The 18,774-nt window shown below is 38.4% G+C and overlaps 2 protein-coding genes across 6 annotated transcripts in view; one reads left to right on the plus strand and one right to left on the minus strand.

The window, feature by feature from the left end:
- Window positions 1-12,861, plus strand: part of FAM114A1 (family with sequence similarity 114 member A1) — a 70,379-nt gene extending 57,518 nt beyond the window's left edge. For all 4 annotated transcript variants that reach the window (XM_037829587.1, XM_037829588.1, XM_037829590.1 and 1 more), the window contains 6 exons: window positions 1,933-2,024; window positions 3,804-3,962; window positions 4,797-4,936; window positions 7,207-7,279; window positions 10,745-10,798; window positions 12,551-12,861. In XM_037829587.1, coding sequence (XP_037685515.1) covers window positions 1,933-2,024; window positions 3,804-3,962; window positions 4,797-4,936; window positions 7,207-7,279; window positions 10,745-10,798; window positions 12,551-12,652 — 620 coding nt within the window. In that variant the 3' untranslated portion in view covers window positions 12,653-12,861. The remainder of the gene's footprint in view (window positions 1-1,932; window positions 2,025-3,803; window positions 3,963-4,796; window positions 4,937-7,206; window positions 7,280-10,744; window positions 10,799-12,550) is intronic.
- An 870-nt stretch (window positions 12,862-13,731) lies between these two features.
- Window positions 13,732-18,774, minus strand: part of TMEM156 (transmembrane protein 156) — a 72,449-nt gene continuing 67,406 nt past the window's right edge. For both annotated transcript variants that reach the window (XM_037829593.1, XM_037829592.1), the window contains exon 7: window positions 13,732-14,465. In XM_037829593.1, the coding sequence (XP_037685521.1) occupies window positions 14,444-14,465 (22 nt within the window). In that variant the 3' untranslated portion in view covers window positions 13,732-14,443. The remainder of the gene's footprint in view (window positions 14,466-18,774) is intronic.

Raw genomic sequence — 18,774 nt, forward strand, 5'->3', positions numbered from 1 at the left:
GAGTGTGGTCCATATGGCTTTCCCAATCACATTGTCACCCCTCATAAGCTACATTTTTATATAATCATCTTCAAGATTCATGGGTTCTAGGTTGTAGTTTGATAGTTTCAGGTATTAAATGCAATTTTATTGAGATATATTCACACACCATATAATCCATCCAAAGTGTACAATCAGTGGCTCACAGTATCATGATATAGTTGTGCATTCATCACCACAGTCAATTTTAGAACATTTTCATTACTCCAAAATAAAGAAAAAATATAAAAGAACACCCAAAACATCCCATACTTTTTATCTCCCCCTATTATTTATATATACTTTTGTCTTTATTTTATTACTCATCTGCCCATACACTGGACAAAGGGAGTGTCAAGTCACAAGGTTTTCACAATCACAGTCACACAGTGTAAGCGCTGTTGTTATACAATCATCATCAAGAAATCAAGTCTACTGGATTATAGTTCAACAGATTCAGATATTTCCTTCTAGCTATTCTAATACACTAGAAACTGAAAAGAAATATCTATGTAATTCATAAGAATAACCTCCAGAATGACCTCTCGACTCCACTTGAAATTTCTTAGCCACTGAAACTTTATTTTGTTTCATTTCTTTTCCCCCTTTTGGTCAAGAAGGCTTTCTCAATCCCACAATGCCAGGGCCAGGTTCATCCCTGGGAATCATGTCCCATGTTGCCAGGGAGATTTATACCCCTGGAAGTCATGTCCCACATGAGGGGAGGGGGACAGTGAGTTTACCTCCAGAGTTGACTTACAGAGAGAAGCCACATCTGAGCAACAAAAGAGGTTCTCTGGGGGTGATTCGTAATACCAAATGTTTTTGTACAAAGATTTACAAGTTACCCTGGCTATGTTCACAAGCTGCTGAGTCACCGTTGGGCTATAAACAGAAAACACATGTTCAAATAAGCTTTAGATGAACATTTCTCAGGTGGCTTAGTCTTCCCTGAAAGTACTGCCTTCTTCCATTGACTTAAGCCAGAGAATTTTCTTCTTAAAGTGTTTTGATTTCATGTACTCAGACCAGATAAATGATGCCTTTATTCCTCCCCCCAAAACTTGTAGTAAACCCATTGTGCAATCAATTCTTTAGCACTTATCAGAAACTTTTTAAATGGCATTGGCTTGTAGCCACAAATAAGAGAAATGAGACTGTATCTTATAAAGATCTCTCCTCTTATTTGCCCACCAATGATATTAATGTTGTTATTCAATCAATATTCATTTAGCACTTACTGTGTCCCAAGCACTGTTGTAGATGCTCTGGATTCAGGAGTAAGCAAAACAAATACCATCTCTATCTTCAGGAAGCTCCCAGCCTGGAGGGAAGACAGATCATTAAGAAAAATTATTGGACCAGACAGATATCCTAAATAAACTTTGCAAAATTTCTCCAGAGATATAATGTTACATCAGATATCATATAATCTGTTGAGACTGATTCTGCTTCAGCGCTGTGGCTCAGTAGGCATAAAAGAACACCCTGGGTACCATTAGGGTTACAATCCCAAGCATAGCAATACTTCGAGTCATAAATACAGTGTTGCCCCAGGTCTCTCTGAAAGGTCATTCATTTGTTTATTCAGTCATTCCTCCCACAGATAGCTATTGACCACTCATAGCCCTGAACAGGGCAGCCAAGCTCTACCCTCGTGCTGCCTTTCAGCCAGCCTGGGGTGTTCCAGTTAGAGCTTGATCAGCAAGCCTTCACCATCGTCACCAGCAGTCATCCTCACTGCTGCACTCATGAATTCAGAGCATCTTTGCCCAGCAGCTGGAGGGCAGACTGCTTACGGTCTCCATTGAGTCCGTCTACCCTCACTGCAGGCTGTCAAGTTCAGGGAGCTGCCACATCCTGAAGGATGAAAAATAAACCACTCCTCTCACTTCTGTCCTTTTCTCTTTCTAGGCTTAGAAGAAAAGGAAGAAGAATTTGCTCTCATGCTAACAGAGCTTCTCTTTGAATTACATGTCGCGGCCACACCTGACAAACTCAATAAGGTCAGCACCATCTGATTCTGAGTTGTTGTTTTAAAAAAATCAGAGTTCTCAGTTGTAAAAGTCCAGAGTCCATCTGAAACAGAAAAAGCCCCAAGGCCCAGGGGCTCCGTGCTGGGAGAGGAGTTTGAGGTCAGCAAGTAAGATTTGAGGAGGCTACACAATGAAACATGATGGTAGAGCACATGCTAGACTGTCACGAGACTGCATTTTGATTGTACCTCTACTAGTAATTACCTCATAACCTTGAACAAGTCACTTCCCATCTCTGGGCAAAGTAGGATTTTCTGTTAGACCAGTGGTTGTCTTTAGGCTGGAGGAGGGAAGAAAGGGTATAGAGAGGCTTTTTCAAATTCTACTTAAGTCAAATTCTACTTTTAAAAGCAATGTGCCAGATTTGGGCAGGAGGGGTGGTGCATCAGCCAGGGAAACCACGTCTTCTCCCACTGGGGACACTGGTCCTACATCATGTACACAATCATTCCAGCTTTAACATGTTGATTCTTCTAATAATACCTGCATATGCCTTGCAAGTCAGTACAGGGTCTTGCTGTGGAGTTCCATAATGAAAACACTAATCATTAATTACTTAAAGCCACGTTATGTTTTTCTTTTCTCTCTCTTTTTTTTTTTTTTCCTCTCCTCTTTTTAGCAAGCGGTGGTTTACCCAGGCACTCACTTATCAAGATGGGTGAGGAAAGGGCAGAATGAGGCAGCAAGGTGGAGAGATGAGTAATTTCTTTATCTCCGAGAGAGGTCACTGGTCCTGGCAGGTCGGTGATTCACACGCAGTGGGAAATTGCCTCATTCATCTTCTGGCGGCACCTGCCACTGCTTGGGGCCTGTGAGTGGTGGCTCCAGGATTCCACTGGTTTATTTAAACAGTCAGCCTAAGACACATCCAGGTGCTGCCTACAGGGAAAGCTGGACGGTTTTGTTGAATTTTCTCCCCACAAACCTTCTTGCTGTTAGCTTACCATTCAACACTCTGACATCTTAGATGTCAACACATGAAGTTTAGCAGAAGCTACGAAACAATTTTCACTTAAGCAGACAGCTTAAACAGTAATGACCAAAGCCAGGGAAGTCTGTACTTTCTAAATTCAGGGAATAACAGATGGGGGAGGGGAGGTGGTTCTGCTTGTTCAATCTAGCCTTAATTTTTAAGGCCACAGTCGTCTTAAACTGCAGCCATTTATTCGTGTGAAATTAAACTAGTCACAGACCATCGCCAGGCTCTTTCTAGCAACTCTTCTGTTCTCCCGCTGTGAGGGGGGAAGATCTGACATGAATATAAGAGAAGCAGAGCGATTCATCTTCCCAGCATGATGCATTGTAAGGTTCATGAAACAGTAAGAACTTCATGAGACATATCACATGAGGAAATTTACTTTAGCGGTAGCCATGGCTAAATTTCTAACCTATATTTAAAAACTACCATTATTCTTTTACAGTTGGTCATGAAAAGTGAAAGGTATACTACTGCTTTTTCTACCAATGTGACTGTCATTTTTATTTTTATGCAGATATCATTTTTAAATGCTTGATAAAAGGTACTCAGGTCCTGCAGTGTTCTCTCTGTACTTTCTTTCTATTTCATCTCCTTTTCTTACTTGACACCTCCCGGAAAGCAACAACAAGGCATCTTTTAAGGAGGTTGAGGAGTTGCGCCACCACTCTATAAACTTACAGGAAACCACCCTTGAAAGTTTAGAACAACTTGATTTTAGCCTCGGGTTGGAATTACTTAGTCTCCATAGTTTCACAATATGTGGTTTGCAGGCAATGAAAAAAGCTCATGACTGGGTGGCAGAAGATGACGCCACGGTTTCAGTAGATACGGCAGAAGAGTCCGAGGAGAAAAGTAAGGAGGAAGAAAAAGAAGAGAAGCCTGAAAACCCTGAAGACAAAAAGGAAGAAAGGAGAACTAAGAAAGTAGAGGTAAATTAATTTTAGATTGTCCACCTATAGGGCAGTAGCACTGTGTTAATTTTATTAGCAACCTAATTTTAAATGAGGAAAGGCCATTTTATTTTTTTTACCCTATTCTGCATAATAAAAGTCTGAGTGGTAAGGTAATAAACACTAAAATGTCAAGACGATTTGTGGATTCACACAGATTTTGTAGCTTTTCTCCATAGCTTTGCAATTATAATTTAAAGAAAAAGAGATCTAAGAACATAGTTGATATATGTTTAGGGTAAAATTCTGTCTTATATGCAAATCTGTTAATATAAAATGCCATATGCCCTATAACTAATGAGATAATTGAAGTTTTAAAGCATTTTTTCATTGCTCTAATTTTTATTCTGTAGTTTAATAAATTAAGTGCATGATTTATACCCTGCCTATATTCAAAAAACGGAGTTTGCAATAACTTCATCTTACATTGAATTTAAATTTTAGAGAAAGTACCTTTTTAAATTAGGTTACTAAATTAGATTACTCTAAGGAAAAATTTCCATTGAGGTCTCTTTATTCATCCTCCCTTCCACGTGAATTGTGAGTACCTGCCTGCTCTGTGCCCCAAATTTCTCCTAACTCCTAGGGACACACCTCTGAATGAGACTCTCAATGTCCCTGAGACCCTGGTGGAACCTCGGTTTTACGGCAACCTTTCTACTAAGAAAAAGTCTTAGACACTCTCATAATCTTTGGATAAGTTTTTTTCAGGTTCATAATTTTTTTTTAATAATTATATCACTTTCCAAGGCCACAGGGTTTATTTTTAAAAACCTACTCAGTGAATAATTTTCCTACTTGTATTTATTTCAGGAAGTGTACATGTTGTCCATCGAAAGTCTGGCAGAAGTAACAGCACGCTGTATCGAACAACTTCATAAAATAGCAGAATTAATTCTTCATGGACAAGAAGAGGAAAAACCAGCTCAGGACCAAGCAAAAGTTCTGATAAAGTAAATGTTGCTTTCAAGTATATCTATCCACCTATCTTTCTACACACACACACAAATATACTCTACACCCCTAAAGATTCGGGTTTCAAGTCAACCAATTCTATCATTTTATGGTCATCTTAGGAAATAAGGACTCTCTTAAGAAACACATTATGTTAGCAAAAAGAAGTAACTAGATATTGCAGGAGTTGTTCATGAAAAGATTTGACACTCCATCATTCAGAGCTATTTATTTTAATAGATCAAAGTCTTGAAAGTATAGACCTTTGAGGATAATTACATTTTCAGCATACCACACAAAAATATGCAAACACACCCCACTGTTCCTAGGTACTTCTACCAGCACTGCATGTCCTGAACTCTAGTGTTAGTGGTCACTAATGTGAACCAGTTCATTCTGAATTGTATGTGGACACATATGTGCTGCCATATATTATTTCTTCAATAAAGAGTAGCTATTATTATTCATAGTGAAATTTAAAAATGTGTATATATGTGACCCTATTTACATAGATATGAAAATAGTATGGAGCTGAAAAGAGCCTTTAATTTTTATGCACATGTTGTGATATAGAAAATTAACATGGCCCCAAATACCCACCCCTTATTACACAGACAAAGGAGTCAAAATAGGAGCCCCCCATAATATTTGGGAACATACTCACATACCTCTCTCAGCACACTCATTTACTTTGCTAGCTAACTCATCTTTGCTTATTACTACATTTGGCACTGTAGGTTGAGGAGTCAGTTTTTAATGGAAGGACCTTCCAGAAAGCTAATCAATATGAGGGTCTGTGTACAGGTGACATTTTTCCTTACTTGTCAGGCTTTGTCATCTAGTTTAAATTTCCATATCTAAACATGTGAAAATCAAAAGATATAAGAACTACATAATCCTGCTCTTAGTATGTCTAGAAAGAGTGTGCGCTTACCTCGACATATAGGAAGAGGAAAGGGCAAAATGCGAAAAGTTTAAAATATTAAGGAAAATACGTAAGTAGTTATTTTATATTTGTAGCACTGATTTGAAAGAGGAAGCTGACGCTCAGAAGCCCCTGATATGGGATAGCAAAAGACCTTAGTCTTTGTTCCCTTCTGATTCCCGGACCCAGTTGTCCCAACCTTAGCAAGCTGCACCAAGCAAAGGGCAGTAAAGCCCTGCATTTGTCTTAGGATTAGTACCTTTCCAACCACCTGCCAGGAATACTTAGCATGACTCGGGGCTGTCTCCTGGTCTTGCTCCTGACTCTTTTTGCAGACAAGCTTTGGATGGATGGATGGATGGGAGGATGGGGGGGATGGAGGGATGGATGGGTGAGTGAGTGGATGGATAGATGGATATAGCTCAACAAGCCTGAAAACATAAGTTAGAGACACAACCCCTATTTACCAAAACAAAACTTAATCTCTAATGACTTGACTAGACCTCTAACTTGGGGTTATCATTTTTATAATAGCATTTTTAATCTCTATTCATAAGTGATACATACTAATTGTTTAAAAAAATTCAGACAGTACCCACATTGTTGAGTGTTTAGGTTGCTTTCAGTTTTTGTCATCATCTCTAATGTTATAAATATTGTTTTGGTTAAATCTTTGTGTCCACCTTGTATTGTTTCCTTGGGGTAAAGTCCTAGAAGTGGAATGGCTGGAATAAACTTGGAATTTTGATATAAGTCTTAAACACACATTCCACAGGATCTTTGCTTTAAGACATCTAATAAAAACATAAGCAAAATATCAAGAGACACTTGAGTTTGAATGTCCTAGGCAGGTTACTTAACATTCTTAAATGTCAGTTTCTTCATCTGTAAAATGGGAATACTGATAGAACCTAGCCCATAAGATCACTATGAGAAGTAAATATGATTATGCCTACAAAAGTGCTTAACATAGTCCCTCAATGAATGTTTACTATTACTAAAAAATGATGTAGAGTTGGATATAGCAAGAATTTTATTCACCTATACACACAGAGCTCTAGACTTCTATTGGTCCTGAATATGGTTTTGACTCTAAAAAGAGATTGATGAGTTAAATGATTATTCTTTACTTAAGCCTACAGGGAAAACTAGGATTAGATTAAGCTGTGATTGTGAATCATTAAGATTATTAAGAAAAAACTGATTGCACATTTTTCTACAGAGCATCTTCAAACTTGTGTACCATACTTTTAAGTGTAATGCTGTGTCAATATCAGTAATTGTCATGCCAGTTAAATTTACTTTTTTTTGAAAACCTGCAAACGTCTGTTTTTCTTATTTCAGATTAACTACTGCAATGTGCAATGAAGTTGCCTCCTTATCAAAGAAGTTTACCAATTCTTTAACCACTGTTGGGGTAAGATTATAATATTGTTTCTTTTTTCACCTTTTAAAGGGAGGTGGGGCTGCAAGGGGCTGTAAGGAAAAGTGGAGGAAGTACCTTCTTTCATAGCTTCATCAGCAGATGTTTCCTAAAACGAGGCCAAGAAAGCCTTCTCTGATTACTGGCAGTTCAGGGCTCTCATATGACCAAGTTCTCACCCTGAGGCTGCTACCTGCTATCCCGGAGGTACGCGATGCTGGATTAGTTTTCAAACCAACCTTGGCCTCATTTCCCTAATTTTTTTTTCAGTGTCAAATGAAGTTTCTTCCATTTCTTAACATCTGTAATATATAATTCATAAATCTCTATTAAAATAATTGATTCTGAATATTCTCATTCAGTATTGCCCTTAGAGTCCATTATATAAGCCACAGAAGCTAGCAAGTTTCTTTGCTTTATTATTGCACCTCAACTTCAACAAAAGAAGAAATTTTACCAATTGGCATAAGTGTTTCTTTTGTCAAGGTAACAACTTTGAGAGGTTGGCATTCATTTGGAAGTGTGACTTCTTGTTGTTTTTTGTTTTTTTTGGAAATTACATATTATATAACCCTATCTTAGGGAGGACTGGAAAAGACAAGTAGAAAATATTCTCTTTTAAGCTTTCTGCCTTTTCTTTTAAGGCCCCGGATGCAAGGGCTGGTGACTCTTTCCATGAAAAACAGCAGGTTTTCCTTCCTGTTTTAGTTAAGTTATTTTTGGCTGCAGATAACAGAATCAAGCTGTAAATAGTTCAGGCAGAAAAGGGACTTGATTAAAGTAGTGGAGTATCTTGGAGAGCACTGACAACCCGTATGTTAGAAAGGAGCAACGTGAGCAGCTCTGGGGACCCAGCATCAGAGTTCTTGGACCCTTTCTCTAAACTGTTGCTATGAAACATGATTTAACTGCAGCAGTCCCCAGACCTGTCTCTCTCCATTCAAAATTACGGATTCCTAGGTGAGAAAATGTAAATGCCTCATAATCTTGGATCAGAAGTCCACTTTGGCATTACTCAGCAGGGTCTTGGGGCAAGGTCAAATATTCAAAGCTTCCCGGCTGCTGGGGTGCCCCCTGAGATCGAGGGCAGCTCTCAAAGAAGCAGGAAATACTCATGAACTTGGCTGTCATTCCAGGAGATGACTGTCTCCCACATTTCTCTAAGTGACTCTGTTAATAAAGGGTGAACTACACACCACCTTTTCATTCTGCTGTCAAGGAATCTGGTTTCTGCTTTTCCTGCTTTGTGAAACAGCAGCTTTTATATTTGTTTAATTTTATGCCTTCAGCAATAGAGTGTCACTGTATGCAGGCAGAGTGATGAGGGGGGCAGAAGCTCATTAATAAAACAAGTTTAATAAAACACATTTGTGTGCTGTGTTGTCTAGGTTAACTGAAACCCATGGACTTTGGTGTTAAATGCTAGGTTTGCAGATCAGGAACTGAGAGGTGTGAGGTCTTCATGAGGATGGACTAACCTTGGCAACTTGGGTTCCCAAGACTCCTCCGTACCCTCTCCTCACTGCTCCCCAAGAACAGTTCCACGGTTCACTAGACAAGGAAGCCAGGCTCCTCAACTGATCGCTCAACTCCCAGTCTACTGCCTGCCAAACACATCAGACAGTCAGATGTTTGGTTCTGGGTGGTTGTCTAGTGATGAGGGTGTGTATATCTGTATGTGTGTGTGGTATTTTATGTGAGATACATTAAACATTAATATATCTGCATCAGTGGGTTATTCAAGGTATTACTTTCTATTCCTTTTAACATATTGTATTCCCATACAGTGCTTCAGTGCTTCACAAACTTTAACGCGCAAGTCAGTCACCTGGAGAGCTTGTTAAAATGCAGATTCTGATTCAGTAGGATGCAGATGAGAATCTGCATTTCTAATAAACTCCCAGGTGATGACAGTGTTCCACATGTGCAGAATACATTTTGAGGAGTAAGGCTCTAGCAGAGGGATATGTACTTGAATTTATGTATGTGTATATACACACATGTACAAAATTTGAGTGCACACATCAGGAACATACAAGTTATCGTTTTGAAGAAAGAAATATCTAAATCTAAAATAGGTTTACTATGAAATGCTGTCTTATCACAGCAATATCCCTGATCTTGTGCTATGATGAATTATTTGCATCAAGTCATTGTTTCTGTTCCCCAAAACAGCCATTACTCAAAACTTGAAGTTAATCAGTGTGTATTGTCCTCCAGACTCTATTTAAATTACTCGCACAGCTCATTGATTCTAAAAACCAATGTCATTTTATTGCCCTCATTTTGATTATATTTTAGATGTTTATTGATAATCAAATAAACATGAAAGCAAATACCATAATGGGTTTTCTGGTTACTTACTCAAATGGCTGGGTTTTTAAAGAGTTTTTTCCCAAGACTCCATTATGGTTTCCCCAATAAAATGTTACTTCACTTTCCATAGAGATGTCAATGAAAGCAGACTGCTCTGTAAAGATAAATACTTTCATTTACCATAAACTCTTGCAGGAACAGTAAGGGAAACCAGCCTATTAAGATTGCCTTCCTTCTTCCCAGCCCTTTAATGATTCATAGGCTAAGTAGATTGAACATTTTAGATAGAAAAGACTGTTAATTGATGAACCAATAATGAAAATAATAATGATGATGCTAATACTAGCTCTCAGTTTTTGAGCCCCTGTTTTATTCTAGATTCTGTACTCTGTGCTTTACAGAGTACAGAATATTATATTTGTGTTTTTCAAATTGGGATATGCAGACCTATTTAATCGTGTTTAATTTTGCTGCTAATCTGAAAGACATCTTACAACCAAGGACATATGTTTGCATTTAAAAGGAAAAGAAAAGAAAAAGACTACACACCAGGCAGGGACTAGGGTAAAGCCAATGAGAGACTTACCTCTGGTGCAGAATTTAAGGAGGCGCATGCAAAAAAATCCTCAGTGATCAAAACAGATAGTATTTTAATGCAATATTTAAAAAAATCAAAATGGATGCAAAAAAATCCATAATAAACAAAATACCCAAATTTTACATGAACTCAGGATCCCACACTGCACTGGCACAACTTGGCCTTACTCACCTCACCCTAATTCCAGACCTGCTACAAACTTTAAATAGTTAAAAAGGTCTGCGGTTCAGTTCCACTAGGTGACCTTAAACGAGTTACGCAACCTTCCTGACCTGATCTGTATTTTCTCATTTTTTGCTTGGGGGTCATAGTGGTACCTATAATTTCTGTTCCTAATGTTTCTATAATGGTTCCTGGGATTTCTTTTGAAATTAAATGAGATCATATAGGTGAAGAATCAGATAGAGATGCTTCCTATACACCAAGCATTCCACTTCTCCCCTTCTCTAGGAGATCTCTGAACAAAGCCAATGTATTTCATTTTATGTGGCAGGCCATGAAGTACGGGCACCTAATATATCAATTTCATACTTTTGATTCCACAGAGCAACAAGAAAGCTGAGGTCCTTAACCCGATGATCAATAGCATATTGTTAGAGGTAAGTGGTCCCTAGAGAGAAAGTGCTTCTAAATAAAAGCGACTATTAGAACTACATGTTCTTGTCTTTCTTCCCAGGCAGCAAGGGTTATTGCAATTCTAAATCTTATCAACAGTCTTTTTTGAGTACATTTATGTAGCTCAGTCAGCTGTAAACCCTCGGGTAAAGCAACAATACCTAATTTTCAAGGATTCCTGATTTTAAAAAGAAACGCAAAGCTTGCACGTTATTTCTGTCACTGTGTCCTCCGGCAAAAGCAGATATCTGCCGCCAAGTTTGAAACCAGATTTTATACTGTGCTAATTAACTGCCATGAGGGGTTATTGCTTGATGGGGATTTTATATAAAAGTGGGCCCTTCCCTCCATTCACAATAATCTTTGATTTAGCTGCGTCAAATCTCCTGTCTGGCAAAAGCAATGAGTAGAAGGTTTAACCTCTGCCCAAGACAAGGCACCATCCCCTGTGCCCGCCCACTCTGTGGCCTGCTGCTCACCAGGAGTTTGTTTCGTCAGTTGCATGAGTATGGAGCTGCTGTAAGCAGTGACTGTAAGAGAGAAGAAAAGGGGCCCAGGAGTCTTTCTCACTCTTGGATCATAGACACTGGATTCTATCTGTGGTTGGGGGAGAGAAACCTTCCAATAAAGGCCAAACAATAAAAAATGGACACGTCTGCAGCCACAAGGCACCCGCTGAAAGCCACAAGGTGTGAACATGGGCAGTGTATATACAAAGTTTTTGTTTGGTTGGTTGATAGGTTGTTTTTTTGTTTGTTTGTTTTTGTTTTGCTTTTTGCTGTTGGGAGTACCATGAGTTGCAAAAAACTGGAAATTACAAAACTTCCAATCAGGACAGCTACTTATATATTCAAAACCATGTTTGGGGAAATCAGGCCTTATTGTTAAGAACAACAATCAAAGTACAAAAGTAGCAAAATGATGGCACCGAGTGGTGGTGTTCAGGAGCGGCCATTGAGTGGAAGGGAGCTGACCTAAAGAGTCAAGGAGCTGCAAGGGCAGGTTCTGGAAGGACAGATACAGCTAAGAGGAAACTCTGGAGGTCAAAGGCAGAATATGGTACAAGAAGAGCTCTACCCTGGCCACCTAGAAAGCATTAGCAGATTAATTTGCTACTTCAGTCATGAAGAAGTTGAGGTCAAATGTTTGCCCACTCTCCCAGTGGAAGTTTTCACGTTTTTTAGTCTCCCTAAATTTTATATAGCCTCTCTATTTACTACTCTCTGTTAGCCCACCACAGAACAGGAATACTAATGACAGATATCCAAACCAAGTGCAGAAGATGCCAGTATGGATGGGAAAATGATAGTGTTCAAGAATTTACCGTGAATAATTTCACAATACTATTCCTGGTTTGCTTCATATAGACAATTCTGGTTTATTCATCTATAGGTTCGGACAAACTGAAGCCTCCTTCATACTTGACTTTTGTGCTATTTGAGGACAGTGGAGTTGTCCTGATAAAAGGATAGATAGGACCAGGCATATTGGGCCCTAGATGTATATGTATTGGTGCCCTAAAAATCCATGGAAATGACTTGCCTCATTTTGAGTGAATTCTTCCCTCTGTTAGTGTAGAGAATTAAGAGCTGGACTCTCCATGCAAAGGGAAGTGTTTACATTTGCTTTAAGCACCAACAGTACAAGGAACATATAATCAACCTGGTGGGGTTTGAGAAAAGGGAATATTGTGAAATTGGAAGAACTGTCAACCACCTATTTTTCCCTCTCACCAGGGCTGCAATAGCACGACATACATACAGGATGCCTTCCAGCTGCTGCTGCCCATTCTACAGGTTTCACATATCCAGACCTGTGGTTCGAAAGTTCAGCCATGACCTCACCAGACTCTGTCTAGTTTAGGAAACTGCAGACCACGTGGTTTCAATGTATGACAGTTAAGGGGATGTTTCCTAGGCATCTGACCACAGAAGACCCATTTGAGGACACTACAAGCAATTTTGCACAGACAGTATTGAGAATACAAGTTTAAAGAGAGTTATTTCTCTTAATGTATATGGTTTTTTCCTTTCCTTTTTTTTTTTTTTTTTTTTACAAATAATTGTTTTCTTTATATTAATTTAAACTTATATGGCTTGTATTGAGAAATTTCCTTTAATCTGAAATTCATTCAGAAATACTCATTTCCATTCTTCTGGTAAAGCATGCTGTATTTAGAAATTTATGGTCAGATCCTTGATTTTTTAAAAAGCCTTTGAATTTCTCATTCTTGGAGTATTATTTTAAATCAGTTCTTATACTGAACTTTGTTTTGTTACATAGTGTCATGAACAAAGATAACATTACTTAAAGATTTTACTGATTATGTTAAAAGAACATAAGTATCTCTTGATCCCCATTCATTCTTGCAACAAGTATTTCTTGAGCACCCACAGTGTGCTCAAAATAGAGGAATATGATCATCCCAGTAGAGCTAGATATTCTGAAAGAGGATTCATAATAATACTACAAAATGCTTAAAAATAGTTATAAATTTTCTAAGCCTTAAAAAACCTAAGGAGCAAGGTAAATTAGTGGTTTTTAATGTTCTATCCTTCAATTCATTGTATTTTTCCACATTTCTTGATATCTTTTATTCCAAATTTTATATATGGGGTAGAATATCTATGTATACACCAAGGATTGTAAAGAGTTTTTAGTTTAATATTGACTTGTTATGATCTGTCTTAGAATCCTAGCTGCCAAAACAAATACTACTCAATGGGTTGGGTTAACAACAGGAATTTATCGGCCCACGGTTTCAGAGGCTAGAAGGCTTGCTTCCTCCCAGGGTCAGCAATCTTTGGCTGGCTGGCAATCTTTGGGGTTCCTGGGCTTTTCTGTCAAATGGCAATGCACATGGTGGCATCTTCTCCTGTCTCTTATTGGTTCCGTTGACTTCCAGCTTCTGGCTTCTTTCTCTCTCTGTCTTTCACTCTGCTTATAAAGGACTCCAGTAATCTGGATTAAAACCCAACCTGATTCAGTTGGCCACACTTAACTAAAAATGACATCTTCAAAAAGCCCTATCAGTAGTGGGTTCAAACCCACATGAATGGATTAAGATTAAGAACACATTTTGGGGGGTACAAAATTCAATCTGCCGCATGATCATAAGCATATGATGGCACAATTACAAAGTTTGGGAGTATTCAAATAGAAAGTTAAAGAGGTTTCAACACAGTAGAATCCTAGGACTGAATTTGGTAGCTTGCTGGTAGCAAATACCATCATTGCTTCTGAAAGACAGAGATTACTGATGTTGGGTCAATTAATTGGTGTATTGATCCCTAGGAGGCTGCACAGGAGACCCTGCAGCCAAGTGAGGTCTTGTCCATGGGCTCTTCCTCTCCTCATTGATCCCATGTAGGAATGAGCTCCACTCATTCATTCCAGGTTGGGGTTCCAGGTAACATTCCTGTTTCAGAGCTCCTTCTACGTTCCTATAAGCATCATTACAAGATAGCTCGCCCAGTGGCTTTCTCAGGGCAAATGAAGCTTGTAGCTTTGCAGGAGTGGAAATCCCTTATTCATATTTGCTTTTATTCCCCTGATTGAGTAGAATTCCTTTTTTTTCCATACAGTCCAAGTAGGGATATTTTAATATCATCCTACTACTTATTAGCATTTCAGTTGTCTAGGGTGTATGTCCTGAAACAGACAAAAAGAAAACAGAACAATTTATTTACAATCTGGGGAAAAAACTTAGTCTCCAAGGAATCAATTAAAGATGCTTTTTTTTTCCTATTTGCTTTTTGATTGCCTGAAATGTTTCTGTTATTAAGTCCAGAGAATTATTAACTGATGAAAATGTTGCATATTTACCTATCCATAAATTGTAAATTTTTAATGTAGAGAGCAGAGGAAAAGATTTAAATTTATAATTTCTTCACATCAGATCCTAGCATTCAATGCATTTATAGGCATTAATTGGAAATGCAAAAGAGAAACAAATATTTTCAAAGGAGCTAGATTAGATTCCTAGATTTAGATTTTAAGCTTAACTGCAACCATTTAGTAGGTTTTAAGCCTAACTGTGCCTGTTCAGTGCATTGCAAATTTTTTATCATAAAATAACGTCGAAAACGTTAAAACAATGAGAGATAATTAAAAATGGTTGGCATTGTTCATTTACATATCTCTTAATGACAGAAATCAGGATAGGCATGTAGAGACATAAGCTGAAAGATGTTTGGGAGACAGCTAGCTGCATGGTTTGTGAGTTACATTTATTAAGAGAGAATAAGCCATCCTGCAGTTATTGCACTCTTTCGATACTGTTTTTCACCATCACTTTTAAATAATTGCTTCTTTGCTTTGCTTTAAAACCTGGCAAAGCACAGGATCCAGATCGGAGCAAATGCCAATCAGCTACTGAATGACTGATTTAACAGGATTCCTTTAGAAGTTATGTATTCCTTCTATAATCCTTTACATAAATTGGTTTCCCTTCACCCTATGCAATTACCTTAAACAAGTGTGCCAGTTTTTTCTTACATCAAGTGCAAAATAACTTCTAGTCTAAATAATGAATGTCTTCCTGTGCCCGTGCCTTATTAAATAAAAAGCCTCAAAAGCATATTTCAAATTCAAAGCAAAATGCATTCAAGAAAAATTGCTCTCAGGTATTGATACATACAGATCTAAGGGGCAAAATGGAGTCCCAAATCTTAAAGCAGAGGCCTAAACTTAAATATTCTATCCCGCCGAGAACACAAGTCTTTATTTTCTCTGGGTCTCACACTGGACTGTGCATCAAGCTCATGATGAAATGACTAGTGTGACTAGCTGAGGCAGTGGCAGGAGTGAGCTGGGATATGAGGCAGCTCAGCCACACCAGCTAACGAACTATGGACTTCAGCTGCAGAGCTCAAAGGGATGAAAGAAGCAGCAACCTTGGGCGGGCTAAAAGAAAGAGCGAAATGTAGGGTAGAAGCCTGAACTCAGAAATGAGAGCATCTCCTTGTGCTTTGTAGAAGTCAGCTGCCCTGAGGTGCTTATATAACTGGGAAGACACCTGTCTATGCAGGCTGGCCACGATGCATTTATGTTAGAAAGGGAAGTAAATAGTTGCCCTTTGCAGCCATCCCAGAGGTCCAGGAAACAACATCGCAGGGAAGCAATTTGGCAAAAATTTGAAATAAGCATGTTTTTCCTCTTCTTTTCTAAAAGAGAAAAACGTATTTTGGAATACATGCTGAACAGATGGGATGGATCATAATACATGACTTAAAACGGAATTTAATTTTATAAAAAAAATTATTCTTCAGGGTCAAGCTAATTTTTCATAATGTAAAAATTGTCCTTTGATTTTCCTCTGAAGTATGCCCTGCATTCAGATATTTAGACCCATGATTCAAGTTGGTTTCTCAAATTGCTGTGTTTGTAAAGGTACACTGGAAGAGATCATATTGCAAATGATTCTATCCATTTTAGAGCTCTAATTTTGTTCAGGTTTTGTAGGTGATTAGAATTCAAAACACATAAGTGGATTCAGACCAGCCATTCTTCTCATAAAAGGGAGAAAAAAAAATTGTGTGGTTAGCCATCTGTTTTGTTTTTCTAAATATCTCATAACTTATTCCAGTTTATATTCATTTTCTGTATGTTCTCCCATATTTGATGTTCCACTACAATATCTGCTATTAAACAAACTGAGGAAAGACACCATTCTGTTCTAATTTTTTTCTTAGACCCTTGAAAATAATTTGAATTAGTCTGCCCTTTGAGCTTCTTATTTGTGGAAATGATTACATTTTATAACCCAAAGAATAAAAAAAAAAAAATTTACTGATGGTGTTTCTGATATTTCTGGTGTCTGGGATCATCTTAGACTGGTAATAGAGACTGATTATGGAGGGACCGAATTTTGTGTTGGGATTTAAGCTACATTTGCTTTTGTCTGGCTCAGTGAGTATTCTTCTCTGCATGAGTTGTCAGCCAGAGGCAATGGGATTAATGTCAGCCTGTGGTCACCGTGGATTCATTTGACAGGCTTGTCTCTTCTGTTAGACTCAAAGGAAGTAAAGGAATTGTATCTATGTTTTTTATATGCCTTCACTGAGTACAGGAGTTTAGGGTGATTTAGAGCTGGTCTACCACCCTGTGCTGGGTTTCACCACAGGCTTCTAGATCTGCAATTTGGAGAAAAAAGTGAGCATAGACGCCAAGGCCAGATGGATGAAACCTTGGCAGAAAACAAAGGTAAGCCTCCACTTTGAGCTCCTGTCACTGTTATCCTTTTTTTTCCTCAGGAATTTTCTTTTCTTTTCTTTTTCTTTTTTTTTTTTTTTTGACAGTCCCTTCCAAGATCAGCTTTTAACTTCCTGCCTCTCTTCCATATTTCATCTTCCCTTTCTCTTTCTCTAAATTTCTAGTCTCCTCTCCCCACTTACCTCACAAGAAAATGATCCATCTGAAAGACTTCAGTAATAATAATTTATATATATATATTGAGAACTTCCTATGTGCTGGACATAGTGCTAAGGGTTTTATGTGCATTATCCCATTTACTCTTCATAATCACCCCATTGGATAGGTGCTGCTGGGTGGAAACTATTACAGTCTTCACTGCACAAATGAAAACATTGAGACCCAGGGAAGTTACATAAGTTGTCCAGAGTTACTCACTTAGTAAAACAGAGCCAGTATTCAACCCCCGTCAGATTGACCCCAGAGCTAGCATTTTAAATGATTATACCGAGCCTCCCAACAAAATAGAAATATAACATGTTATCCTCAGAGAAATATGAACACTCAGATTTATTGGTTAACTTTTTTTCTTAAGCTGTGAGGTAAATTTGTACTTGAAAGATTTAGTTGCCAACTTAGTAGAATCTGTACGACTGAGAACAAACTGAACTGAGAGACACAGAATGAAGCCGTGTGGAGTTATTTGGCCCCTGGGTTGTTTGTTCTCATCACCGCTTCACAGACATTTACATCAAGCATCCTCACAGTGAGTCTTCATCCATGCAGCATCCTGTCTCACAGGTCCCTCTGACATTACTAAAACAGCTCCATCTCCTCCTCCCCTTTCCCTTATTTGGCACCAGGGAAGCCTGTTTTTAAATCATCAACTTTCCTGAAAATCCTTAACCCTCTACTGCCTTCCTGGCTTTGGGTTTTTTAATTCTTTCCCTGCTTTGAAGATTACAGATGATTAGATAGTCTTTCAGCTGAATCTTCCAGTACCAAGCTCTGTGAGATGTTGATAAATATTTTAAGTAAGTACTGAATAATGCCTTCTTTTCCCTGAACTTGGGGCTGTTCTCTATTCATCCCAGGAAATCATGATGGTGGTGATAGCGATTAATGATGATGATGATGACAACAAATGATGATTGTGATGGTTAGGTTCATGTGTCATCTTGGCCAGGTGATGGTATCCAGGTGTCTGGTCAAGCAAGCACTGGCCTAACCATTACTGCAAGGACCTTAGTGGCTGGTTAATAAACCAGAAGGCTGGTTTATTAAATCATCGGTCAATTGGCTGCTGCTGTGATTGATTATATCCATGAAGAGCATGTCTTCCACAATGAGATAATGCAATCAGGTGGATTTAATCCAATCAGCTGGAGACTTTTAAGCAAGACAGATAGAAGGCCTTCATTTCTTCTTCGGCTGACCGGCGAAGCATTTCCTGAGGAGTTCATCGAAGTTGCCAGTTCGTTGCCTGAGGAGTTCATTGAACATCTTCATTGAAGTTGCCAGTTTGCTGACTGCCCTACAGAATTTGGACTCATGCATACCCACAGTTCCATGAGACACTTTTATAAATCTTATATTTATAGATATCTCTTGTTGATTCTGTTTCCCTAGAGGACCCTAACTAATACAATGGTGATGATGGCATATTTATTTATTGAATAATACTATGTGCCAAACCCATGGTACAAGCACTTTACTTCTATGATATCATTTAATTCCCCCACATCAACCCTCTGAAATAGCTACTATC

This window comes from Choloepus didactylus, chromosome 3 (genome assembly GCF_015220235.1).
Source record: "Choloepus didactylus isolate mChoDid1 chromosome 3, mChoDid1.pri, whole genome shotgun sequence".
NCBI lineage: Eukaryota > Metazoa > Chordata > Mammalia > Pilosa > Megalonychidae > Choloepus > Choloepus didactylus.